Below are 27,750 nucleotides of genomic sequence, written 5' to 3'. Positions count from 1 at the left end.
AATGGAGATGTGAATTTCCTACAGTCAAGAATGAACAAGAGCTGTGTCCTTCAATTAACTCAGAGAAAGGGATTTTATGGCCAGTAATAAAAACATCCTGGTATTTTGAGGAAGAAGAAACCTTTGCATAGGGTTATTCTTCCCTATGCAACCCTGATGTAAAGATCCAAAACTTAGAAGTTCTACTCACAATCGCCTCTCTTTGGTAAAGATACTTTCTAAGGGCTCTTGCATTTTAGGTGCAAAAATGACAAAAACACCACTTTTTTACTGATCTAAATGCAGCCCATTGCTTTCAATGGGCCTGTATACACAGGTGCATAAATATCAATAAACTAGCACCGCGCTTGGATCAGTAAAAAAAAAACCTAAAAATCTCCCATACTGCTCAGTATTTTTTACACACACCATTCTTGACCATTTTCGTAGCTTTATGCACGTACAGTATATGTGTGTAAATGTACTTGCTCACCCCCAAAGGGGCTGCTGAAAATAGACAGGTTCTCCCGAATAATACAGAGGCTGTCAGTCACCCAAGCACTGTCTACACACACACTGACAATTTAGTTTTTTTAGTTTTTAGTGCTGAAGAACTTTAACAGGACAGGGGTTTAGCTTCACAGGATACTCCAAAATGGTCAGTAATTATAGTATTCTATTGTTCCCAAGAGCAGCATTTCTGGGAGTAGCAGAGTATGGCTAGAATGTCAAGTGCCCTGCAACAGTAGTCCATGAACCAACCTCTGGCAACTGGTTTCCCTCTGACACTTGCCCAACTATCAGTCCCAATGAAGTCTTTACTCACAGATTCCCAGGAACTGTCCACCACTCTCTTTCAGTCCAGATCTCCAGAACTCAGAGACTGGGCCTTCAGCAAGGGTACTTCTTTGGCAATTCTCTTCTGGACCTCAGTCCAACAACCACTGAGGCCCAAGCAGCAATCTTTTGTCTCTCTGGCTATCTCCAGGGGCAACAGCCCCCCAGGAGACTGAAACCCTCCTCAACGAGGAAAGAACAATCTTCTCAGGCAAAGTCGGCTCTCTAATTAGGCAAATTAGGCCTCACGCTCACAGGGGCCTGGTGACCACCTAGTTTGCCTGACACAGCTGGCTGATGGCTTGAAAGTGAAAGTAATGTGGCAGCTCTATAGCTCTCGATCACTTTCACAGAGTTGGCAGCGCGGTGCCTCTCCCCCCCCCCCCTCCACTGGCAACCCCCCACCTCCCGTGTTTCCCGGGATCTCCCATTCTTACCAAAGCCCAGAAACACATCTGCCAGCTATGGGAGAGAGAGCACTGTGAGACCGAGGCAAATCTATGCCTCAATCTTACATGCAAACAGTGAAACTGGCAGTGATGTCACTTCCGGTTTCAGATGTACCCTTTCCTGGCCAGTACAGCCAGGGGACACATCTGAGCAAGCTGAGCTGTGCTTGGTTAGATGCTGTGAAGGGCAGGGGAGACATTAGGGTCTATTAGACCCCTAATGTTTCCATAAAGAGTACCTGTCACCTGACCAATGCTATCACATAGGGGTTTATTAACCCCTTGTGATAGCAATCAAGTAAAAAGAAAAAAGAAAAAAAAGTTTTAAAAATTTAAATTATAATAACATATATAAATTGCTATAACCCCCGTTGCCCCGTACAACCACACAAATGCAAAAGCAAGCCCAGGGTGTGCACATGTACCGGTATGTAAACTGCAGTTGCACCACATGTGTGACATGAATGTGAACACCAGAGTGTGAACAATAATTCTAGCACAAGAACCCCTAGTTAACTCTACACTTATGAGCTGTGAAGGCTTTTAAAATGTCAGCTACGGAGATTTTTAGCCATCTTAGTGTTTGACGATATCGCAGGCGCATGCAATTTTAAAACATGGAATGTTTGGTATCTATTTACTCTATGCAACCTCATTTTTTATATTGCAACCAAAAATGGGTATTCTGTTGTGTGTTCTTGCACTAAAATTCATTTGTATTGAAATTTTGTGTTTAATAAACAGTTGCTAAAATATCATGTGACATAAAAATGTGCAAATATCACCTTTTTATTCTACAGGGCCTCTCCTTTCAGAAAGAGTGCGCAGGCAGTGTTAAAAGCCCTCTCATACTCACCTCCCGCGTAACCTAAGACTTATGGGGCTCTGACCACTAGCTAATGAGGAGTGACGTTGCGTCCATGCACGTCACCCCTCCCATTCACCACAAGAGGATTTCAGTGTGGGAAGGCTTGCTGCATAGCTGGCAGAAGGGCGTGAATGGGGTCACATGTCTAAATTTTGCCTCACAAAGCCTAGAGCAATCTCTGTGTTCAGACTTCCTGCACATTTATCCCCCCCCCCCCTCACACTTTCCAAGCCATCTTCTGGATGTCCAGGGATTGGCCAGGGCATGATAATATCATAATCATCTGAATCTTCCTCCCTAAGCTCTGGAAGTTTTTTCCAGAGGCAGGGGGAAGCAATCAAACTCTCAGCTCAGGAATTCTGATTAGCCCAAAACCACTCCAATCACTACAGCAGTGGAGCCAAAAATGAAATTCACCTAGCAGCCTAACTAGGAGGGCACTTCAAGCACATTATTCAAACCATATGCACAGGATCCAGGAAGATCCAGCATTCATGCACCAGTACAGTGTTCAAGGATCAATAGTGTAGAAGGTTGCAAAGAATATTTGCAACATGGGGAGATCACCAGAGGATAATTACAGTTTACTATCTTCACATTGAGGTTGCAAACTAAGTACAGTATTTACCCTAGTAAGTTTATCCACCCACATAAAACTGAAATAGTAGACTTGGGTAAATATGTGTTCAGCAAGAACCAGAAAAGTTTTGGTATGTGTATATCCCTCTATGTTCAACAGAAGCCAGACTAATGACCATCTTCAGTGGAATGGTCCTGCTAGAAAACCAGGGGAGATCCCTACAACCACCTCACTTGCATGGATCTGTGAGTTTGAGTTTTTTTCATTGTCACCCATTCATCCTGTATATACTTGCCAGACTGCAGATTGGCATCCTTCCTCTGCCTCATTGTAGCCTAGAAGCATTGTAATCTTGCAAGCTAGGCCTGGTCCTGTCCACCACAGTTTAGCATTGCATGGTACTTCCTCACTCCTTTGTTGTCTAATAGGAAGTTATGGCTCATGAAACAATTACCTGTCATAGGCATCGTGCAGGGGGTATTTTAAAAAAAAGTACATTCTTAGGCAATATTTTTTTTTAATTATGTAAACCATGTGTAGCACCCTCCTAGTTTGCTAGTTGGTAGGTAAATTTAGATTAGCTCCTCAGTAGGCAGAGGAGCAGGGCTTAATTGTGTTCAGGGGACAATGCAGTGATTCACAGGCAGTGGTTCTGTTACCTCTTGCTGTATTCTTGAACTATCTAGAGGATACTAGAACATAGTGGGTGGGGGTGGGGGGCAGAGACTTCCTAAATATTCCTAACTATTCATGGGACTTTCACCACTCCCTGGGGAGGCATGCCCAGAAAGCGGGGAAGCAACCCATAAGTATTCGGAAGCCCGGCAGTCTGGAAGCAGAGTCAAGGGTCCAGCCATCAGGAGGTAATCCCTATGCTGGGAGCTCTGCACCAATGCAGAGAGGACAGGAAGAGAGAAACAGGAGATACCTGGAATTCAACCAGCTTAGGTCTCAGCTGAGATCAGCTGCAAATCCACAGTCAAGCCAGAAGCAGCCTATCCAACAAAGACCAAGACAGTAGCTACTCTGGAGCCCGGGAGTTTTTTAATGGACTGAGTGAAAAACCAGTCATCACCCTTAAGGGAGGGAGAGGACAGTAGAGTGCAATACCTCACATGTCTGGGAAATTATTATTTTTATTATTATTATACAGTATTTATAAAGCGCCAATAGTTCGCTCAGCGCTGTACATTACAAAGGGGGACAGAACATGTGACAGAACAATACCAGTACAATGCAAAACATGAGGGGATTGAGGGCCCTGCTCTTTGGAGCTTACAATCTAGGAGGGAGGGGATAGTGGTACAGGAGGAGATAGCTGTGGGGGATGGAGTGGTAGGAAGAGTGGAGGAGGTCGGTCAAGTTAGCAGGGGGTAGGGTAGGCTTCCCTGAAGAGATGGGTTTTCAGGGTGCGCCAAAAGGAGAGGAGAGTAGGTGATAATCTGATGGGTTGGGGCAGGGAGTTCCAGAGGATGGGAAATAGTGTAGCTCAAATGCAGTGCAAGACAGTGAGGAGCATGCTAGATCTTCAACCTTGGGACTAGAACAGCCAGGTGCAACTTGGAACTGGAACTGTTATACCTTTTTGTTCAGCACTACTACTCCTACTGCTGTGAAATACAGCTTGCATCCTAAATTAGAGCTGCCAGAGACTTAACAGGTCCTCAACCGTTTGCCCATAGTTCTTCAGTAGTTTTCCAGTTTGGGGTATCCCATGCATTCGGATTCCCTATCCAAGTTCAACGTTCCTAAACACCAAAACAAAATGCCTACACTTTTTTTGAGCCACCTGGAACCGCATGAAAATACAGTTTCCCTGGCTGTGGGAGGACGGGGGTTAAGGGGAAAATAGGCTCAAAATACCAGGGGCTCATTTGGGGGTAGAACTAGACATGTAAGTCATGTTTCAAAGTAATAACAACAAGCAGGTAGACAAGGCTCAGATTAGGGATTTCCTCTTCGAAGGAATTTCCTCTTTGAGGGGAAATCTCCCCTATGGGACACAGATGGCCAAAAAAAAAAAACACTGGCAGGGTAGTAACCCTCCCTTACTCTATCCAAAAGGAAAAAAAAGGTTTGCCTTCAGTTAAACTTTAGTAATGAGGTGCAGCTCTGCTAACTTCCATCTTCCAATCACGTGTCAGCAAAAATACTGTGTTTTTTTTCCTTCATGCGATTGGATAATTCTTCTGCAAATCAAATTCACTAAGCTAAGGGAACACTCCATTGCAAAGCAAAAATTCCCTTTCAAGGGGAACATCCTATTTTCCTTTAGTAATGCAACCCCACTGACAGTATTTGGAAGATTACTCTGATTAATAGAGGTGTGTCTTAAGTGAAGAAAGTGTCTTTAATAACCAGATCATTCTGTGCAATGCTGCCAATACATGTATAGATTTAGTAGTTCAGTGGAACAATTCTTTCTGTATTGAGACTGAATCTAGCAGTTATCAATCATTTTTCTCTACCGTTGCAATTACTTTCCACCAATTTTATGGAACTGAATCAAAATTACCATAAAATAATAATCAAATAAAATAAATCAGTTTTCAAGCTAATGATTCAGTGGATGGGACAAACAACCACATCTTAAGCTACCATATTATTTATTTAATTTTTTACATTGCAAATGATCAAGTTGATGCAGGCAAATCTGATTTGTTCTGCATCAAAAAATTATTTCAGACATCAAAATGACGATCATAGGTATATTTATTTGTCTTCTGCTCTCTCACATCTCTTGATTATTCCCCCGATACCACAGTTATAATGCAGCCTCTTGCCAACTCCTAAAAGCCATGTGCCATGCTGTTACTGTTTAAAGCAGCCATTTTCAACCAGGGTTCCATGGAACGTCAAGGTTCCTTAGAGTTTGGTAGGGGGTGCTTGAGTTGGTCCTTGAGCTGTGGCTGATTTATTTCCCATCTGATGGTTCCTGCATAGTTCCAGGGCCAACAACACTTGGTACAGGCAGGAGCAGGATGCCAATTACCTTTTTAGCAGTCTGTAAAGGTGGCATTCTTCCTATTGGCCTCCAATGTAAGGGTAGTTTTTTCCACTGGTCCCTGATATATGGGTTTTAGTAAGGGCTCCCTGAGATCTGATTTTTTATGGGTTCCTCTGGGGTAAAATGGTTGAGAAAGGCTGTTCTACAGAAATAATTCTGAAAATCTAAAAAATAAACTTTTATATTTAAGCCTCACACCATCCGAACAAATCTGGCATATATTTGTCCTAACCCCACATCCTTCTTGTAGTATTTGTCTCTTTGAGGATAGCACTAACCTGCCAAATTATGGAATGAGTTATCATTGATGCCATCATTTTGATGTACACTTAAAATGTTACTGCATACAGCAAGAACCTAGAGCGCCGAAGAAAGTGAACTTTTCACTACTTACTCATCAATAAGTAGGAAAATATGTTTGCGCTCATCCATCATATGCAGGCATGAAAGTAAGAAATCAATAAGCTTTAGATGAAAAGGGAGACTAAATAGAGACATTAAAGGGATGATTGTACTGCTGGGAAAAGCTACATTTACAGGCTGAAAAAAAATAAATTCATTGTAATGGTCACTATAGGACAATGCAACCTATTAGTAATGAATCTGATAACCTTTTAAATGCATAGAAAAAGCATGGATTTTAAAGTCAAACTAAATCACTTTAGTTCTGATATTTTGCAGCTTGTGCTAAATGACACAGTTGTACTTTCTATTATTTTCAAAACAACACAGAATACTAATGGGTTCATTGTTATATATGTTGCCATTTTCATGCACATTGTGATGATTACAATGATTTTAATTCATATTTTTTACAATATTGGCTTGTATAAGTCAGTGAGGAAAGGCAGATCTCAAACTTATGTCAATGCAATGGGTACACGTTTTGGGTCTTCTGCTAGGTAACCATGGACTAGTGAAACACAGACTCCTTGCAGTCATCATCTGGTTGGGTAATGACATAGTTTTGGCATAATCCCCACTCAGCAGTACCAGTCAGCACTGAGTCAGTGGCCCATTAGTAGCAAAACTCTCTCTCAAGAAAGCAACCACTCACAATGATCTGTTTAGGTCCAACTGGCCAACAACATAAAAGGGCACTTTACCACTGGCCATCAATGTGAAGGGTGCTTCATTATGAACAATGTAACGGGTACTATACTGACCACTGCTGTAAAAGGGTTCAGTAAGTCATCACTGACCACTAATGCAAGTGGGTAATGCATTGCTTACCACCAGTGTAAGAGCTGAGCAGCAATGTAAGGATTACTGACCACCTATGTAAGGAGGCACTTCAACACTGAAAACCATTGTATAGGGACACTTCAACGTGATCACCAATTTAAAGGGACACGTCTCTATTGTTCACCATTTTTAAGGGGAACTATACTGACTACCAATATAAGGATACACTTCACAACCAACTATCAATGGAAGAGGATATTTGACCAATGACCACCAATGTAAGAGCACACCTTTTCCACTGACCACCAAAATAAGGGGGCCCTTCACTAATGACCACCAATGTAAAAGAGCACCTCTCTACTAACCATCCATGTAGGAGGGCACTTTACCACAAAACACAAATGTAGGGGGCACTTTGACAGCACAGGCTCTATTGTAAAGCGCTGAGCAAACTGTTGGCACTATATAAATCCTGTATAATAATAATAATTTTTTTTCTTTTCTGATTGCCCATTGATTCCACAGGTCCTTGCAAAGCATCTGGTTTCTGCTGCAAATTGACCATTGCTTAAAATGAAGTTGTACAAAAATTGTATCAAGCTATATGTTTGGCAAATGCATTGAAGTCAATATGGAAATGGAAATCAAGGTGGTTTGGGGGATGTAATAGGCTTTAAATAGCTTCCGAAGGTTATGGAAGATTTTTCCAACCCTCTTGGACCTTTTCCTGTGGTTAAAAAAAGCCCCTCATTAGCCTCGTTATTTCACTTTCTTTCAATAGAAACAAATAACCAGATAGTGAAAAACGCAAAAATTAAAAGTGAAAGCACACACATAATTAAAAAATTAAGAAACACAATAGCAGAGATAATACTCTAAATACACTCCTCAAAAAAACACATTCTTTTTCCAGCAAATTTCACCGAAGCAGCTGAGTGAGTAAAGTTGAAACTTTCAGCTTTAGAGAAATTTTGTTGATGGTGAAATCAGTAATTTCACAGCACAATCAATTTCACAGAAATTATTCCGTTCATCCCCACAGCCATATGGTTCAATGTGTTAGCTGTATATGTTGGGTCAGATTGTGAGCAAAATGTTCAAGGCCATGCTAAAAACTTCAAAACCATGCATTAAAACTTTAGATTTTAATTCTAACACAAACAGGCAAATAGTTCCAGCCAAACCCTTATTCCAAAGGTATCAACATAACATTACACACATTAAAGTGCAGGTCAGGTCAAAAATGTTTTTAATTGCTTTGGATCGAGACGGTCTGATTAAATAATGTCGGTAGAACAGGAAGTGAAGGTAAATATCTCTAATCTCCCAGATAGCAGTAAAAACCTGACAGGATTTCCAACCCTTTGACACTGGGCAACACTTTACCTTACAATGGTGCTGCTTGGTGCTCAACACATGACTAAAGGACTTGCCAATCTCAGTCCTTTTACTAACCCTTAAAATAATAACATGGACTGCTTGACATGGGTTTTAATGGCCACAGCAGCCATGTATTTTGCAGTGAGGAGAGGCTTCCATCTAGCCCCTCTGCCTTAAAGCCCAGATCAGTGAAGGGCTGCAGTGATGGTTATCTTTGTGGAACTTTGTCCCATCTCCACAGAGGATGTCTGGATTTAAAACAGCATGACCATTCGGTTCTTGGTCACCTCTCTTACTAAGGCCCTTCTCCCGATTGTTCAGTTTGGTCAGGTGACCAGCTCTTGGAAGAGTCCGGGTTGTTTCAAACGTCTTCTGTTTGAGAATTATGGAGGCCACTGTGGTCTTGGGAACCTTCAGTGCAACAGAAGTGTTTTTGTAGTGTTCCCCAGCTCTGTGCATGCAATAATCCTGTCACTGAGCTCTGCAGGCAGTTCCTTTGACCTCATGGCTTTTGCTCTGATACAGTATGCATTGTTATCTATGAGGCCTCTATAGAGAGTTGAATGCCTTTTCAATCAATTTAATTTACCACAGGTGGTTTCCAATCAAGGTGTAGAAATATCTCCACAATAATGAAGAGACATGGGAGGAACCTAAACTAAGGTGTCCGTTTATGAACCAGCAGTAATAGATCGCTGCTCAGTTCTCCGGCATTCTCGGAGAACACAGTTCTCCTGTGAATGCAGTTTATGAAGCATATGTAGATCAGTTCTCCAAACGAAGGGAGAACGGTCTACAAACGCTGGAAAACGGCTGATTTTACTATAATCTCGCGAGATTACAGTAAAAGATCAGTTTACTAAGCAGAGGTAAATTATCTCTGCTTAGTTTGCGGTCCCTCCGATTCTCCAGCTCTGGGCTGGAGAATCTGGAGGGAGAACACAGATCTCCAGTGAAGGGCTGAACATGTTCTCCTGAGTGTCATAAACTGTGAATGACCAGAGAATAGCTGCGATCCTCTGAATCACAGCTATTCTCTGTGTCATAAAAGGACACCTAAATTTCAAGTGTTGTTGCAAAGGGTCTTAATACTTATGCCAATGTAATATTTCAGTTTTTCCTTTTTCATACATTTGCAAACATTTCTAAAATTATGTTTTCACTGTATCAATATGGGTTACTTAATGAGAAAAAAATTAATTTATATGATAAGTTCACCTTTTTTGGGCAGAATTTCACTTTTCATAACAAATAGAAGTGTTTTCCAATGCCACTGCTGGTCCAGCCATCCCAATGTGCTTTTCTCTCACTTACCTCATCCACAGGACATTTAATTTTTTGTTAGTTTCTGTGAGATTTTGAACAGATTTTTAGATTGCATCATTTCCTGTAGATGGTCTCTCAGCATTCACTTCCTGTAGGCCACTTCCGAGAAGCCTTCACTTCCTTGTTGCACCACAGAAGAGGGTGTTATAGTGTGTGTTCACCACTCTGGACCACATCTCCCTCATTACAATACTACCTTCCTCTCATCAGCTATGTAGCCTTTCTGATTTGATACAAATTGAATGAATTGTTCAGGTGTGTCCTCCTATTCCATAGTTCTAGTAAGTATAACGGACATCCTACAGAGATTGTACAATCAGATGCATAGTGTATGCGCATCTTTATACAAATACATAGGAGGGAGTGGATGGAGACACTCAGTTGTCAGGCCCTGTTCACATCTCCACGTAGTGAAGACTCACATTCCGTATGAGTTTGTTCTGGGAGTATTGGAGTGTTTTCACTCGTCACGCAAAGGGCAGCCTAATCACTTGAATGGGCTGCCATACACGTAACAATCACCCCAGAAAAGCTCCAGACCTTTTTTTTGGAGGGGAGCATGGTGCATTACTGCACTTTTTGGTGTGTTTGCCGCACTTGGGGTGCCTTTAACATGTAATGACAACACAAACACGATGCCTATTTGCAGCGTGTTTCTGAAACGCATGTCAAAGCGTGCATTTTCTCTACAGATTGCCATGCATTCGGAAACACACAGATGTGAATGAAGCCTCACTGTTCTAGTAGTTATTATGATATGTGTGTTCTTATCTGCAGTCTTCTATTCTATCATTTCCCAACATGAGCCTTTATTTGCACCAAGTAACATCTCTGAGCATATCATTTAGAAGTTAGACAACTTGACTGCCATGTTCTACAAGCCTTTGTATTGTTACCTGATCTCCCTCCCATAAAAGAGATCATACATTTGCAGTTCTGTTGTAGTACGTATCTTATTTTCATTATTCAAGCCTCCTTTATTTATTGACTAGGCCATATATAATGACCTATGGTTGTTTGGCTAGAACAGACTGAAGAGAAACTGCTAGCTTACGAGATTGAATGATTGATGATATACCATTGATAAGTCAGTTGGCAAAGCATAGATCTCTTCCAATTTTTTTTGCCTCGAGAGCAAATGTTTTGCTGTTTGATCTATTCTTTCAATTTGTCTATTTGACTGAAGATAGTTACGAATGGACGTTTTATGAAAGTTAAAGACTTCAATAAAAGTTCTACAGAAGCAACTTAAGGCCTATTGTCTCTGGAATACAATGTCTAGAAAAAATTGCTTCCATTTTCTCAACAACATGTGTTTTTCGCCTTGGCAAAAATCAGAAGTAGTAATTCAAAGCCATAATGTCGTTTGCACTATCTAGTACAAGATGAGTTACACCTTTTTGCTATGGTCATGAGGGAATGATATGTTCCTTTAGAACCATGATGTAGCAGGAAAAGCGAAAATACAAGCATCACTTCCTTCATTTGAGCATTTATTCCTGGTCAAAACATGAAGGCCACTTTATTATTACAGGAATTTATATAACATTAACAATTTTCACATCACTTTTACATATTGTACATTTACATTTATTTTTCAGTCTCTGCCTTCAAGGAGCTTACAATCTAAGGTCCCTATCTCACATACATATATACACATGCATGAGACAATTTTAGATAGGATCTAATTAACCTGCTAGCATTCCTTTGGAGTGTGGGAAGAGACCATAGATAGTGTCCTGACTGGGGTTAAAAGAGGTGACCTGACGCTGTGCAACCCAATATTCTGTTTCACATTTTCCTAAGTTTAGCATTTATTCCCGGTCAAGATAATTTTTAATAGGCTCTGTTGTTATCTTCTGCCCTGGGTGTATTTGTTTTCTAAATTTAATTATTGAGGATTCAAGCATAACCAACTACTTACCTTAAATTCCTAAAAACTATGCTCCAAAATCTGATTCAGCTGGATGACATAAATGTTTGGGCTTTGGTCAGCCATTTAACCATTTTCCAGCCCGCCCTATGGCCGAATGGCAGCCGGCAAATGTCATCAGCGTTCCGGGTGGACGCCATATGGCGTCCTCCCGCACATGCGCAGATTGCGCTCCTGCAGAGCCACGCAGCGGCGCAATCTGTCACCGGCTGTGTACCTCGGACACGGCCGATGACAGATCTGAGTATCGGCCCCCGTTCCCGGTACCATGTGACCTGCTGTGACCAACCATAGCAGGTTACATGACAGTTGTATACAATGGATGGCTTCATTCATGCCATCCATTGTATACTAGTGTCTAGCTGTGAATGGTCACAGCTAATCACATGCACATGTCATGTGATTAGCTGTGGCCAAATCACAGCTAAGCACAAAAAAAAAACAAAAAAAAAAAAACCCTGAATGAATCGATGTCATTCAGGTAAATGCTTGCTTCAGGTAAATGCTTGCTATAAGCAAATTGTGTAAAAAAAAACAAATACTGATCACTTCCCCAAAGTAGTACAATGTTACTATGGTAACATTGTACTACTTTGGTCATAGTGAAATATGAAAAAAAATCTTAAAAAAAAGAAAACATTTTTTATAAAAAATAAAAATTAATAAAAAAAAAATATATATCTTTTTTTGTTAATTTAGCAAAAAATAAAAACCCCAGCGGTGATTAAATACCACCAAAAGAAAGCTCTAGTTGTGTGAAGAAAGTGCTAAAAATTTTAGTTTGGGTACAATGTTGTATGACCGCGCAATTGTCAATCAAAGTGTGAGAGCGCTGAAACCTGAAAACTGGCCTGGGCAGGAAGGTGTAAAATTGCCCGGTATTGAATTGGTTAACATAACCAATGAGAGAAACCTCCTGCGCTGCCAATGCCCTCAACAAACCTGAGTGGCTGCTAGCACCTATCTCTACTACCAATAGTGTCAAAAAGATGAATAACAAAAATGATGCTGTGCTACCCAATAACTAAAGAACAAGCAGTAAAATGATTAATATTAAGTGAAAAAATATATATAAAATAAAATAGATGAAATATAAATGCGATCATATATATCAAACATAAAAGAATAAATCACATAACATAGACATATAAGAGTGACACAATAAGTGATCAATAAATTTGGTGATCAATAAAAATACGTGACCAAAAATGGATAATGACAATCAAATAGAACTCATAACATGTGCATAAACTATGTGAAAACAAAGTGAGCAAAAACATGTTGCCGTGCACAGTCCTAATAATCTGTGTATCTTCAAAACGTCGTGACATATCCAGTGACCACTACAACAAGGAATCCACCACCAGCTAGTGTGCGCTCACCTCCAAGCTGCAACCCACAAGGGGTCATATGGCTTCAACATACACTCAAAACGATGCTATTCCTGTATATCCCTTTGGCTTAGATCAGGGTAATCCTCATGGCAGAAAAACTCATGAGCGTATCAGCAGTGGTGATGTCCCCTCACGGAGATGACCAAAACAATCATCTCATAAGTTGCCCTCACATGGAAAATTAAATCAGAGAACTTCCCATAGTGTAGTAAAATAAAGGCATTTATTGGATAAGAAACAGCAAAGTGCCTACTCGCATAAAAAACACACGGTCCACAGACCCAAAGGCATAAAAACTGCAATAGCAAACAGGTGTATACGCTGAGGTGTACCAAGATGGTGGCTGCCGTCTGTGCCGGAAATGACATCACCATGCTTCCGTTCTACGCATTGCATCACGAATCACGTGACTTCCTGAGGGTCCTTATTTTACTACCCTATGGGCAGTTCTCTGATTTAATTTTCTATGTGGGGGCAACTTATGAGACAATTGTTATGGCCACCTTTGTGAGGAGACATCACTACTGCTGGTACGTTCATGAGTTTTTCCGCCAAGAGGATTGCCCTGATCTAAGGCAAAGGGATATACAGGAATAGCATAATTTTTGAGTTTATGTTGAAGCCATATGACCCCTTGAGGGTCGCAGCTTGGAGTTGAGCATGCAGGCTAGCTGGTGGTGGATTCCTTGTTGTAGTGGTCACTGCATGTGTCACAACATTTTGAAGATACACAGATTATTAGGACTGTGCACGGCAACATTGTTTTTTCTCACTTTGTTTTCACATAGTTTATGCACATGTTATGAGATCTATTTGATTGTCATTATCCATTTTTAGTCACGTATTTTTATTGAGCACCAAATTTATTTATCACTTATTATGTCACGGTTATATGTCTATGTTATGTGACTTATTATTTTATGTTTGATATATATGATCGCATTTATATTTCATCTATTTTATTTTAGATAATTTTTTTCCACAATATTAATCATTTACTGCTTGTTCTTTAGGTATTGGGTAGCACAGCATCATTTTTGTTATTCATTTAACATAATAATTTTCAGTGTTAACAGGTAGAACCTGGTGGAATGAGTCATATTATTCCCCCATTTTCTTATACTTTTCAGGAACTCTATCCGTAAGTTCTTTCTGTCATAATACTTGTTCCTGTTCATGGTCATCTTGGAGTGCTGGATATTAGCCCTCACCTTTGGGTGTTCCATTTATCCATTTAATTTAGCATTTTTATGCTGTTACACAGTTAATATTTATGTTAATGTACATGAGAATTCATATAGTTTATTCTTTGTACCATTTCCTATGGATATTTCTATAGATAGTTATATGCCGCCACCAGTGGCCTTATTTGGTAATGCACTTGCTTTTTATATTACCTCCCTGAGATCTATGACACAATTCCTTTGCATATGAAGCTCCTCCCTTCTTTATGAGTACAGCACTTCCTGTGTCATGGATGCAGCTAACAGTCCACATGTAACAGGGACACATGTATTCTGCATAGTACACTACAGAAAGTATCATCTTTTGACCGCATAATACTGGAAACCATTCATTCTGCTGTATCCTGTTTCACATGTACAGAATAAAGCAACTTCTGGATGAACACAGTATTGGTGAGTTCAAGCTATCTGATAAGGATTGCCCACAGTGATTATATCTGCTTATACAGGCTAGGCATAGAGGTCTCACAAGGGATAAATTGCTATCACAACAATCTGATTCAGAATAATTTTCCATACTACAACAGAAAACGTGGGACATTCTCTTAATTGCCCCAAGCCATGTACGTTTGGCAAAACCGGTAACTGATAGGGGAGCTTGGTTCTATTTCTAATAATGATTATTTACCTTATGTTGGTTTGCTGTTAGTGTATATTCTTCTTGTGGGTGAACAGGTAAGGGAACTAAAATCAGTAACATTTCAACATACTTTGTAAATGACACATGAGCCCCCCAAAACCCCAATATCTCTTTAGTGTATCCTCCAGGTCATCCAGTGCTGGTGTTATGTAACCAGCACTGGGAGAAGCCTGGATCAGTATTGCAGGGAAGGTCAGATTCTCAGCAGCAGAAGGAAACCAGTGCAGGGATTTGTGCATGCACATTACACATTCCACACCTCTACACTAGCGAGTAATCGCACATGCATACACAAAAATTAGCATGCATGTTCTGACAGTTAACTGCATCCTCAACACTGGTTTTGTGGTCGAGTGACCTTTATAAAATGAAGTACTGCAGGAGGAAATTGTTAAGTGGTCTTCAGCCTCATCGGTTACAACCCAACTTGCTTTCTGGACACTCCTACTACCTTCCTCTGTTACTGGCCTCAACTTGTTTTCTGGACCCTGTCTTTGACTCCTGATACGGGACCACGTTGTTCTGTGGCTGGTTTCTGTCTGGTGATCTTCAGCTCCCAGTTCTATTCATGTGGCTGCAATACAGATATGGCTTGTTCTGCAAACTCTGACACTCATGCTACTCTGTTACCTAACCCTCTCTGCCACCACCTTTAGGATTGTTGAGCAGGAGGTGCAAGAGAAGCCCCCTCATCTACTCAGCCTTCGATGGGTAATAAGTGTTTTCTCCAGGTGTGGTATATTTGCCTTTCTATTACTGTTTATCGATCCCAGACAGTGATATTTACTATAGATCTATTTTAGTGACTTCAGATCACTTCAGACTTCACAATCTTAAAATTTGGCTTTCATTACTAGATCTGCATCATGTACCATGTTACAAAAGTGAACAAAAGTGGCTCAGGAAGTGAGACCATGAAGACCCAATATCTGGCTCTGGTTTTACTCTCAAATGTTAAATTATTATGTTGAGAATTACCTATCAATATAAAGACAACGTCTTTGAGGTAGGTCATGATTTTCTGCCCTTGTTCAAAGATACGTGGGAAATAAAACATGTCATGTACTTTTTAGTATCTCACTATTAATAGATTTTAATTAGTTTTGGACTTAGTTTGTACAGAGGAGGAAGGAAGACATTCAAAGGCACACAAAAATAGACTTACTTGATTTCAGTAGAGCTGCTAGTGCTCCGATGGCTGCCCTAAAGACAGTAAAAAGAGAATGAAATTCAGACTTGTCAATATTTCTCATTAGCGTCTGAAGCCTCTTCACCTGCCTGTGCTCTTCTAAATTGACAGCATTGAATCCCGACTGTGACCTCAATGGACACTTAGTGAGATCACCGCATTTAGCACATCCTTTATCAAAACAAACATGTTGAAGAATAAAGAAAACATGATATATTGAGTGGACTCTTTGAAGACATGACTTAAAGTTTCCAGGAAGCATATATAGGAGGGCACATCATTTTAGCAGAACTTGACCATAGTTTGACCTCAAGTCAATTATAACAACGCGCTGCACGTTAAATGTCTTAGAAAATACAAGTGCGCAGAACTGGTAATTCAGTTTTGGAAGGGTGTTGGCAGGATGTTTCAAATAGAGAAGTCTGACCCATTCAGGCCCAGAGTTGGCCCCTGCCTTGACTGTAATTTCCCCCACTAAACACAACGGGGTTGATTTACTAAAGCCAAATAGACTGTTCGCTTTACAAAGAAAGTTGCACTATGCAAGGGCATTTCCCCAGAGCTTAGTGAATGTGGTGAATTTTCAATTCACAAAGAATACCTAGCTATGTGCTAGGAAAATAAAAAAAAACCTGCATTTCTGCTTTTTATGTGATTGGATGGTGGAAGTCAGCAGAGCTACACCTCATTCACTAAGCTATGAGGAACATTAACCCACTAGCACATTTTAGGAGTGTGGGAGGAGGCCAGATCACCTGGAGAAAGGACAGGAAGAACATGCAAACTCCATGCAGATAGTCCTGACCTGCGTTAAAACAGGGCACCCTAGTTCTGCAAGACAGAAGGGCTAATCTGTAAGTCACCATGTAGGCCGCCATTCTGTTATACATTTTCTTAAAGTGTCATTAAATCATTAAAAGATATCAATAATTGCTGTATTACATGCTGTTTATACTCAATCAGTCATTATGGGATTCGTTTTCTGTATTCTGCAAAAACCTGGCTGATCCTGCTGTTCTCTGTCTCCCCCTCCTATCCATGTACCCATTGAAGTTTGGGATTTTGGTGAGCAGTTTTGGCAGCTACTGCACATGCTCAGTGTTTCAATGCTGAGCTTTCCTTGACTTTTCACACAGAGTCACACATGTGGACGTATACACAATGGTTAATGACAGCCCACTCCTGTCTTCTTCCCCCATGCCCACGCACCAGCTAAACACAATGGGGGTGCGATATTACATCTTAATTGACGAGGGCTTCACCTTCCTGTTATTAAAAGACACAGGCTTGAGGCGTGTGACTGGCAGAAATCCACCCACATCATGTTACTACCAAAATATAATAAAGATTTGATCTTAATTATACTGTATATTTGTCTGACAATTTCAAACAGTTTGCAGATATTAGTATGTAGAAATGGTAATAGAGCGAGTGTTAAATGCAGTATATGATATTAAAATTATATATATTCAAATGAATTAAAAGCAAATAGCACTCAGGGTATAGGTAACAGTCCCAGAATCACAATTTCTAAAATATTAGTGCAGCGCTAAAAAATGCATGTCATAAATTCCATAAACGCATGTGACTTAAACGCATCTATGTGAGTAAAGTGTTGAAAGTGCAATATTAATATAACTAGTTCAAGATGACATAAAATGCAATAAAATAAGTTCATCAGAGCATTCGTGAATTTAAAACGTCTCTTGTGCAAAGATATCAGCTGAAGAAATGCCTATGATTGGCACGTGAAGTTATCTGTGAAGAGTATCTGTGCAAAAGCTTGTAAAAGGAAATCCACCTTTGGTACGGATGTACACTCACCAGACACAGGCTTGAGGCGTGTGATGCAGCCTGTGACTGGCAGAAATCCACCCACATCATGTTACTACCAAAATATAATAAAAATTTGATCCTAATTATACTGTATATTTGTCTGACAATTTCAAACAGTTTACAGATATTGATGATTTATTTTTACTTTGTATTCCAGAGGCTGTTTGTTCTTTTTATTTTGAACATGTGAACAGCAGTAGAGGACTAGAAGCTCCTCCTGCCTATGTTTCCCTGCAGACAGGCCGGGAAAGAGCTGGGTCATGTGACAGCTGTATATCGATTAGGAAAAAGATACTTATTATTATTATTATACAGGACTTATATAGCGCCGATAGTTTGCTCAGCACTTTACATTATGGAGGGAGACAGTACAGTAACAATACAGTTCAATACAAGAGGGATTAGAGGGCCCTGCTCCTTGGAGCTTACAATCTAGGAGGGAGGGGATAGTGGTACAAGAGATAATTAGCTGTGGGGGATGGAGTGGTTGGGGGAGTAGGGGATTCCATTAGTTAGCTGGGGTCGGTGTAGGCTTCCCTGAAGAGATGAGTTTTCAGAGTGCGCCTAAAAGTGAGCAGGGTAGGCGATAGCCTGATAGCTTAGCTTAGGGAGTTCCAGAGGATGGGTGAAGCCTGTGAGAAATCCTGGAGATGAGCATGGGAGGAGGAGACAAGGGAGCTAGAGAGTAGGAGGTCTTGCGAGGAGTGGAGAGTACGGTTTGGGTGGTATTTAGAGACAAGATCGGTGATGTAATTTGGGGCAGAGTTATGAACAGCTTTATACGTCAGTGTTAGTGTTTTTAATTTTAGCTGCTGGGCAATTGGAAGCCAGTGGAGGGATTGGCAGAGAGGGGTGGCGGATACAGAGCGGTTAGTAAGGTGGATGAGTCTGGAAGCAGCATTCATGATGGACTGGAGTGGGGATAGCCTGCGATGAGGTAGGCCAGTGAGGAGGGAGTTACAGTAGTCAAGGCGTGATATAATAAGGGAGTGAATGAGTTTCTTAGTGGTTTCCAAGGTTAGGAATGGTCGTATCTTGGAGATGTTGCGGAGGTGAAGTCTACATGAGTTTGTCAGTGATTGGACCTGGGGCTGAAAGGACAGATTGGAGTCTAGGATTACACCTAGTACCCTGGCATGAGGGGTGGGACTGATGGTAGTGTTGTTGATCTTTATGGAGAAGTCGGGGGGGGGCATGGGCCAGGGGGAATACTAGAAGCTCAGTTTTGGAAAGGTTTAGATTTTTTTTTATTAAAATAGTTATAGTGCCATCATCCACATAGAGAAAGAGAAGGGGCAATGTAAATTAAACAGTATGTGTTTAGGATCACTTTTACCTTAGCACTTATCACAGGCCAATAGAATTTATAATGGGCCATGTCATTACCAATTGCCCTAAGTGTAATTGTATTCTAAAATCAATTCTTAAGATTCAAAAATAATCAACTGTTTACCTTATCCAGTTAAAACATTCATGAGAACCACCATATTCCAGAATCTGATTCGGTTAGGTGACATGAATTTTTGGACTTTGGTCAGCCATTTAGCATACCCTTTTTCAGTGATAATAGGTACAGCCTGGTGAAATGAGTCACATTCATCCCCCATTTTCCCTTGCTAAACACAAAAAGGCTTTTTACTTTGCATGAAAGTTGCACTTTGCAAGGGAACTGGCCCCAGAGATTAGAGAATACCCAATTAGGTGTAAGGACATTTTTTAAGAAACTGTTTTTTTGCATACACATGATTGGATGATGGAAGTCAGCAGAGCGTCACCTCATTCACTACGTTTCAGGGAACATTTCCTTGCAAAGTGCAACTTCCTTTGTGAGGTGAACAGTCTATTTGCCTTTAGCAAATCAGCCCCAAGGAATTACAGCAGTGCAAGGCTACCTGGAAATTCAGATTTGACTGAACTCACACTTTATCATTTGCAGAAATTATTATTATTTATAAAATCCTAAAGCTATCAATGCTTGTAATTGGAACAATCATGATATAATGTATATAATGTATATTGCCAACTTGGGCACAACTGCCATGCACACATCGCAGAACTGAACTTTGCACTTCCAACAACTAACCATTTTGACATACTATGGGGTTGATTTACTAAAACTGGTGCACACATAATCTGGTGCAGCTGTGCATAGTAACAAATCAGCTCCTAGTTTTTATTGTCAAAGCTTAAAGCGGTTCTAAAGGCTTAAGATTTTGTACCTTTATGCATTCTGTGCATGAAGGTAAAAAATGTTCAGTGTGTAGCTCCCCCTTCAGCCCCCAGCCTTTATACTCACTTGAACCTGATCCGGCGATGTGCACAAGAGCAGAGGCAACTCCCCTCATTGGATGAGACACAGCAGCAAAAGCCATTGGATCCCACTGCTGTCAATCACAGCCAGTGAGAAGGGAGCTGGGGTGGGGCCAACCAGCGCTCTGTGTGTCTCATAGACACACAAAGGAGGCTTAGGAGAGAGCACATAAGAGTGCCCCTAGAGCAAGCAGCTTGCTCTGGGGGCACTCAGCAGGAGAGAGGATCCAGGAGTGCTGGCAGGGAACCAGGAATTGGAAGATCGGGGCTGCTCTGTGAAAAACCTTTGCACAGAGCAGGTAAGTAAAAAGTAGAAGCTGAATGGTTACTAAGTACAGGTGCACCAGATTCTGTGTGCGCCAGTTTTAGTAAATCTCCCTCTATGTATCCCAGCTGGCTGGAAAGCAACACGAAGTCATGAAGATTGAAAAAAATTAATCAAGAAGAAAAAAATGAAAAATTAATACTCTGGGAGTATGGGCTGCTTTTGGGCAATATTTCCACTGATTTTCATATTATTTTGATGAACATGAAAGTAATCCAGTGAAATCCACTTACAGTACCTTGAAATTGCAATCTTTGATCTCAGACTTCAATGAATTGGGAAAAGACTGGGCCACTGACCCTAGCAAAGATGTCAGTAATTACAGGTGTATAGAACGGTTGAGTGTAAGTCCAATCGAGAAAATGTCTGACTCTGAAGTGCAGAGCTTGGACATGATACACAACTATGGATATAAACATTTTAGTAATTTGAAGTTTGGCACTTATAGTTCTCAGTGCACGGCTCTTAGCAATGAAGACTAGATAATCCATAAAGCCTGGCACACCTACCTTTTTCATTCACTCCATCACCCTCCTGTGCAACTGGCATCAGTTTGTCAGCTTAGGTTATAGTCTGTGTCCAAGAAGGTGAAACAGGAAGGCGCTTCGAAGTGCAGTATTCCAGGTCAACTTTAATATGGTGCCACTGCGGATCCACACACAAATCCGTGCAGCCGCACCACCCACACAGAGGAATGCAGACTCGCAGATGGGTGCCATTAATTCTAATGGCATGCCGCCTGCACTGGAAATCACAACCATACTGGGAACCGAGGTTCCCGTGCAGGCTGCGTTTTTAGAAGAAGTGCAGGGACTTCTCCCCTACGTGTCCCGGGGCACGGGCGTATATTAAAATAAAAACGCAGAATGTAGGAACGCGGATATGAGAACCAGGGGTAAGTGTTTTCACCACTTTTTATTAAAGTTGACCTGGAATATTGCACTTAGAAGTGCCTTCCTGTTTCACCTTCTTCTGCGCAGTTTGTCTTCACTCTTTAACCACTTGCCCTCCTGAGGATTTACCCCCCTTAATGACCAGGCCTCTTTTTGCTACTCGGCGCTGCACTAATTCAACTGATAATTGCGCGGTCATGCAATGCTGCTTCCAAACGAAATTTACGTCTTTTTTTCACACAAATAGAGCTTTCTTTCAGTGGTATTTGATGACTTGTGCGCTTTTTATTTTTCACGCTATTAACAAAAAAAGGCCAAAAATGTTGAAGAAAAACAATATTTTTTACTTTCAGCTATAAAAAATATATAATAAACTCAAAGTTGGTTATAAATTTAGGCCAAAATGTATTCTGCTACATGTTTTTGGTAAAAAAAAAATCCCAATAAGTGTATATTGATTGCTTTGTGTGGAAGTTATAGCGTCTACAAACTATGGTATAGATACTGCAATTTACGCCATTTTTTTGCTATACAGCACTGCGCTAGTTTAATGGACAATTGCGCGGAAATTTACATCCCTTTTTTTCCCACAAATTGAGCTTTCTTTTGGTGCTATTTGATCGCCTGTGCGGTTTTTATTTTTTGCGCTATAAAAAAAAAGGCTGACAATTTTGAGGAAAAAAACAATATTTTGGACTTTTTGCTATAAAACATGTCCAGTCAAATTTAGTCATAAATTTCTGCCAAAATGCATTCTGCAACATGTCTTTGCTACAAAAAAAAACCAATACGTGTAAATTAATTGGTTTACGTGAAAGTTATAGCGTTTACAAATGGCGGGAAAGATACTGGGATTTTTAGTTTTTTTTTATACTAATAATGGCGGCGATCAGCGGCTTATGGCGGCGATCAGTAACTTATGGCGGCGATCAGCGACTTATGGTGGGACTGCGGCGGACATTCTGACATTGGGGGTTTCTGACTTGGGGTCACTGACATCCCCAGTGACACCAATACAGTGATCAGTGCAAAAAAAAAAAAAAACTGACACTGTACTAATGGCACTGGGGAGGAAGGGGTTAAGTTTATTTTTCAGGGAAAGGGTTAACTGTGTGAGGGGAGTGTTTTACTAGGGGGTGGGGGTGTGTACTGCACGGGACACCGCTGATCGAGAGAGAGAAACTCTTCTGTCCTGATCAGCTTGTCCTGGAGCTGTCAGGGAACTGACAGAAAGCACAGCTACTGCAGCTGTGCTCTCTGTCAGCGATTGACGCCGATCACCGGGACATAGCCGGTAACGACCGGCTGTGACCCGGCGACTGACATCCACGGCTGTGATCGGCGGGACAGGTAGGGCGGCGGCGTACCTCACGCGCGCCCCCTACCTGTTTACAAAACACACGTTTTAAAACGTGGTTTTGCCCAGCCGTGCCGCCCTGCCGCCGTCTTTAAACAGTGGCTGGGCGGCATGTGGTTAAATGTGCTGCTCAGTACCGGTTTCCCTACACACCATCCATCATCAGCCGCCATACTTCCACAGCATCGTCCACCGACGCGACCTACTACCCACAATAGTCTGTGTCCATAAGCCACTAAGAATTGATTTCTAAAATGATCATGGATTTATAATTTGGAAAGATTGGGATACACAGTAATTAGTTGTAGTTGTTGCACGCAGATAACCAGCTGTTAGGGCCCATTTAGACCTCTCCACAATTGGAAGTGCCATGCAGTTTTTATGGCACCCTGATGTGCTAACCCAGAGCACCCCAAAACTGATGCATTGCAGCACACCACAACACACAGTAACACACTACATTGTGGTGTGCTGCATTAAAACTAACATTAAATTATTGATCCATGCCAGCCCAATTAAATGAAAGGGCTTTCTTAACTTAATTAGCGCACATCAAGGCACAGCATAATGCATGATCAAAAAATATATATATTTTTTTATTATGTGAAGTTGACCTTTGTTATGTAGCTGACATGCTTCATTTCTTTGAAAACATTTTGCAGCATGCTATGCTCAAAAGGTTGCCTTCCACTGCTTTAAAAGGGTAACTCCAAAAGGGTAAAAATATAGCACTTGGAAAAAAAAATAATATTACATATGTAGTGCAATTGCTACACAAGCCATATTATAATTTAACGTTAAATTAAATTAATGTTAAAAAGAACCTTAACTTTCCAATCTGCAGCTGCAGTAATTTTCTGTAAAATTCAATGCAATGTGACAGTCTGGAGGTGCTCTGTACACAGTTGGTGTACAAAATGCCCCTAGAAATGTAATTTCCTGCTAATGTGATTGACTCATTGATTTTCCCACTAAGATACAAATCAAATTTTAGTCACCCGATGCAAAAGGAAGTGCAGTTTGGTGAGATATTTCCCAAAGGGTTAGATACTTCACTAGGAATACTGACACTGCAGCTTTTCTCATCAGAACACTGAGAATGCACCAGGTGAATATAAAGAACCAGACTCTCCCATTCAGAATTAGTCTACAAAGGACATGATAAAACAAACCGCTATTTCTTTACAGCAACAAAAATTAGGGATCTGCAACAAAGGTTGTTAAAATCTTTGGAATGTATATAGATCACCCAGAGGGGATTATTTTTTTTTATAAAAAATGGAGTTACTATTTAAAACTTTAATTGGTCATACTATTTTTATTTGTTTCAGTTTTATTGAGAACATTACATTCTTGGAGGACAGTATCAACAAAACAAAGCTTAGTTTGTCACAAAAAAAAAAATGGGGTTAATTTACTAAAACGGGTGAGTATAAAATCTGGTGCAGCTCTGCATAGAAACCAATCAGCTTCCAGGTGTTATTGCCAAAGCGTAGCCTCCCTGGCGGTATTCCCGAATGTAGCTCGGTGTAAAGTTTCAGTACCACAAGCAGTAACCCCAAGCTACACTCGGGAATACCATGCGGCGCTGCTCCGCGATCCTTCGATCACTTACCTTGTCCTGCGCTCCCGCGATGTCCCTTCTGCAGTGTCCCCAGCAATGTAATCCGGCGGATGCCGGCATCTGTCATCTGGGTTCTGTCCTTTGAGAGCGTCGGGACGTACGGGGGACGGAACGGCAGGAAATTTGAAAATGACAAAAAGTGACATTCACTAAAATCACTAAAATCACATAGTAAAACATTACTGTACCAAACCATTTCACATACATTTTGTCCCGAGTGCTTTGTCCTGCACCCTGCCTGCATTTTTACTGTTCTTTCTGCCTGGAAACTGAGAAACGTCCATGGCGTCCAAAAAGTGTCCCTTTAGGTCAAAAGCGGTTTTAGACCGGCTAGAGAACAGCGATAGTAAATCAGAACCACTTGCAGGATTGAGAGATAATGATTCGTGGGGAAATTCAACATCAGCCACTGAAAACGATTTTTGTGACTTTGCTCAGTGATGTGCGAACTTGGCGCTCTATTTCAAATTTCAGTGTTTTTGGTTTGATTATATTATTGAATTAAATTTATTATTATTTATTATTTTTTATGATTATTTATTAAATTATAATTTATGATTTCGTGTTTCAAGTTTTATCCTACCCGGAATGTTTACTAGACTCTTGTTCGGACAGATTTCAGTCAGTTATTCCTAAAAATTACAGGCCTACAATAAAAAAAAACATATTTCCATGCAAAAAAATGTACCGCTTTGAGCACAGAAATATGGACATAATCAGACCGCTAGGGAGGTTAATTGAACAAGCTGAAGTTAGAAGCTGATTGGCTACCATGCACAGCTGCACCTGATTTTACACTCTCCAGTTTTAGTAAATCAACCCCCCATGTATCAATTTAGTATCATAAGTTTTTTTAAATCAATTGGCCCAAGCTTGAGATGTTAGAATTTCTCTAGTCCATAAGCGGTAAGCACAATACCTGATGTGGTTATACCCCTTGCCAAAACCCTAACACTTAAATCCTAAAATATTCTAAGCTCCCTACCATCACCATCAACATTTAAAGCATAATTAAACCCAAGAATAATATAGTAATACATTGCAGATTACCAGTTATTAGATGCATTTGCTATATTAGTTATTTTCAGGCTAAGAACATTTTTAGAAAGTAAAAAAGATATCTGGTGATCTTGCAAAAAATGCTATCTTAAAAAAAAGTAGACAGGTGCAGTCTGTTTTCTCCACTGTAGGTGGCACCGAGTGGTAACACAGCCTGGAGAGGAAGCCCTAAGGAAACCTTGCTTCTTTATGGTTTCCTGGGTCAATTGGAGCAGGGCTCTGGTGGCTACATGGCAGCCATGTGACCCTTGGTGGCCATCTTGGGTCAGTGGGGTCTATTTAATCCCATTCCCCGCTTCTTAGGGAAAATAACTAGCAGTAGGGAAAGTTTCCTGGCAAGGTGGGACAGGCTAGGGACTCTTGGAAAGGAGCCTTCCCTTTTGGGACCAGACCAGCTAAACCACACTTAACCTTCTGAAACAGACACCGTCGGCATCTCTCCTCTACCACATCTGACTGTATTGAACTGTGAGTTATTTCTCTAGCAGGGCTTTCACACCAGAGTGTTTGTAACGTTGGCTTTCTGTTTAATACAAGTTCAAAGTTTTACTGCAACCAGACTCTGTCTTTATTATTATTATTATTATACAGGATTTATATAGCGCCAACAGTTTGCTCAGCGCTTTACATTATAGTGGGAGACAATACGGTAACAATACAGTTCAATACAAGAGGGATTTGGGGGCCCTGCTCCTTGGAGCTTACAATCTAGGAGGGAGGGGTTAATGGTACAATAGGTAATACTGTTGGGGATGGAATGGTTGGAAGAGTAGAGGATTCCAGTATTAGCAGAGGGTGGGATAGGCTTCCCTGAAGAGAAAGGTTTTCAGCGATCGCCTAAAGGTGAGTAGGTGATAGTCTGATAGATTGGGGTAGAGAGTTCCAGAGGATGGGTGACGCCCTGGAGAAGTCTTGGAGACAAGCATGGGAGAAGGAGATAAAGGAGCTAGAGAGTAGGAGGTCTTGTGAGGAGCAGAGAGTACGGTCTGGGTGATATTTAGAGATAAGATTGGTTATGCAGATTGGGGCAGTGTTGTGGATGGCTTTATATGTCATTGTTAGTGTTTTGAATTTTATCCGTTGGGCAACTGGGAGCCAGTGGGGGGATTGGCAGAGAGGGATAGCAGATACACAATGGTTAGTGAGGTGGATAAGTCTGGCAGCAGTGTTCATGATAGACTGAAGAGGGGATAGCCTGCGATGAGGTAGGCCAATGAGGAGGGAGTTACAATAGTCAAGGCGTGATATAATAAGGGAGTGGATAAGTTGCTTAGTGGTTTCTGAGGTTAGGAACGGTCGTATCTTGGAGATGTTGTGGAGGTGAAGTCTACATGATTTTGTCAGCGATTGGATCTGGGGCTAGAAGGACAGATGGGAGTCTAGGATTACACCTTGTATTATTTTTGCGTGAATCACACTGCACATCCCCACATGCAGTCTCCTTTTAATTTCCTGTGAGATGAAACAAAAATATTTTTCTTTTGTAGTCTACTGATCCCATCAGTGAAAACCATGGCTTCTCCAATTAATGCAGTAGAGAAGAGCATAGCTACCTAGAGACAGGATTTTTTTTTATTCACAGGATTACCAGTAGAAAATAATGGGTGAAAAAAACCTATGAAAAAGAAAGCTAATGAAGCCACCACAAATAAGGACTGGTAAACTGTACTAAATTACATTTTTGGTTTAAAGTTTAGATACATTTTAACGCCTACAATACAATAGTAATACTTAAAGTGGTCTATGCATTAGGGTAAAAAACCTTCTGGGTGCAGCTCCCCCCCCCCCCCCTTACACTTACCTGAGCCCCAGTTCGATCCAGTGATGTACATTAGAGCAACAGCTCTCCAGGGTTTCTCTCTTCTTAATTGGCTCACATGCTGAGCTGAGCCATGATTTGTGTGTGAATAGATGTACAAAGCGTGGCTCAGGAGCAAGACTGGCCAAGTGCCCCTGATAGAGGCTTTCAACATGAGGAGGAGCCAGGACCACTGGCAAGGGACCCAAAAAAAGAAGAGGATCGGGGCTGCTCTGTGCAAAATCACTGCACAGAGCAGGTCATTTTTTTTTAATCTTTAATTTAAAATCACTTCAGCTCCCTACCACCACTAACACTTAACCAAGAAGTTATTGCTTTAACACTGAAGGTTTGTTCGCACCATACGTGCATGAAAACGGATGGAAACTGACACACAGATTTCACTTGCAGAGACATCAGTTTACATCCGTTTTCATGCACACTTCAATCATACCTTGCGGATTCCTGCACAGAAAAATCTGCATGTGATACTAGTGTTGTGGTGGGAAGACGGCACATAGAGAACAATTGATTTTG

General features: G+C 40.9%; 1 protein-coding gene across 1 annotated transcript in view; it reads right to left on the bottom strand.

Moving 5' to 3' along the window:
- Positions 1-27,750, bottom strand: part of AGBL1 (AGBL carboxypeptidase 1) — a 924,602-nt gene that overhangs the window by 749,878 nt on the left and 146,974 nt on the right. The window contains exon 6 of the mRNA XM_089687659.1: positions 15,988-16,025. Coding sequence (XP_089543785.1) covers positions 15,988-16,025 — 38 coding nt within the window. The remainder of the gene's footprint in view (positions 1-15,987; positions 16,026-27,750) is intronic.

This window comes from Staurois parvus, unplaced genomic scaffold (genome assembly GCF_062004578.1).
Source record: "Staurois parvus isolate SC_StPar_1 unplaced genomic scaffold, SC_StPar_1.0 ptg000432l, whole genome shotgun sequence".
NCBI classification, from domain to species: domain Eukaryota; kingdom Metazoa; phylum Chordata; class Amphibia; order Anura; family Ranidae; genus Staurois; species Staurois parvus.
This window is presented reverse-complemented; position numbering and strand designations above follow the sequence as displayed.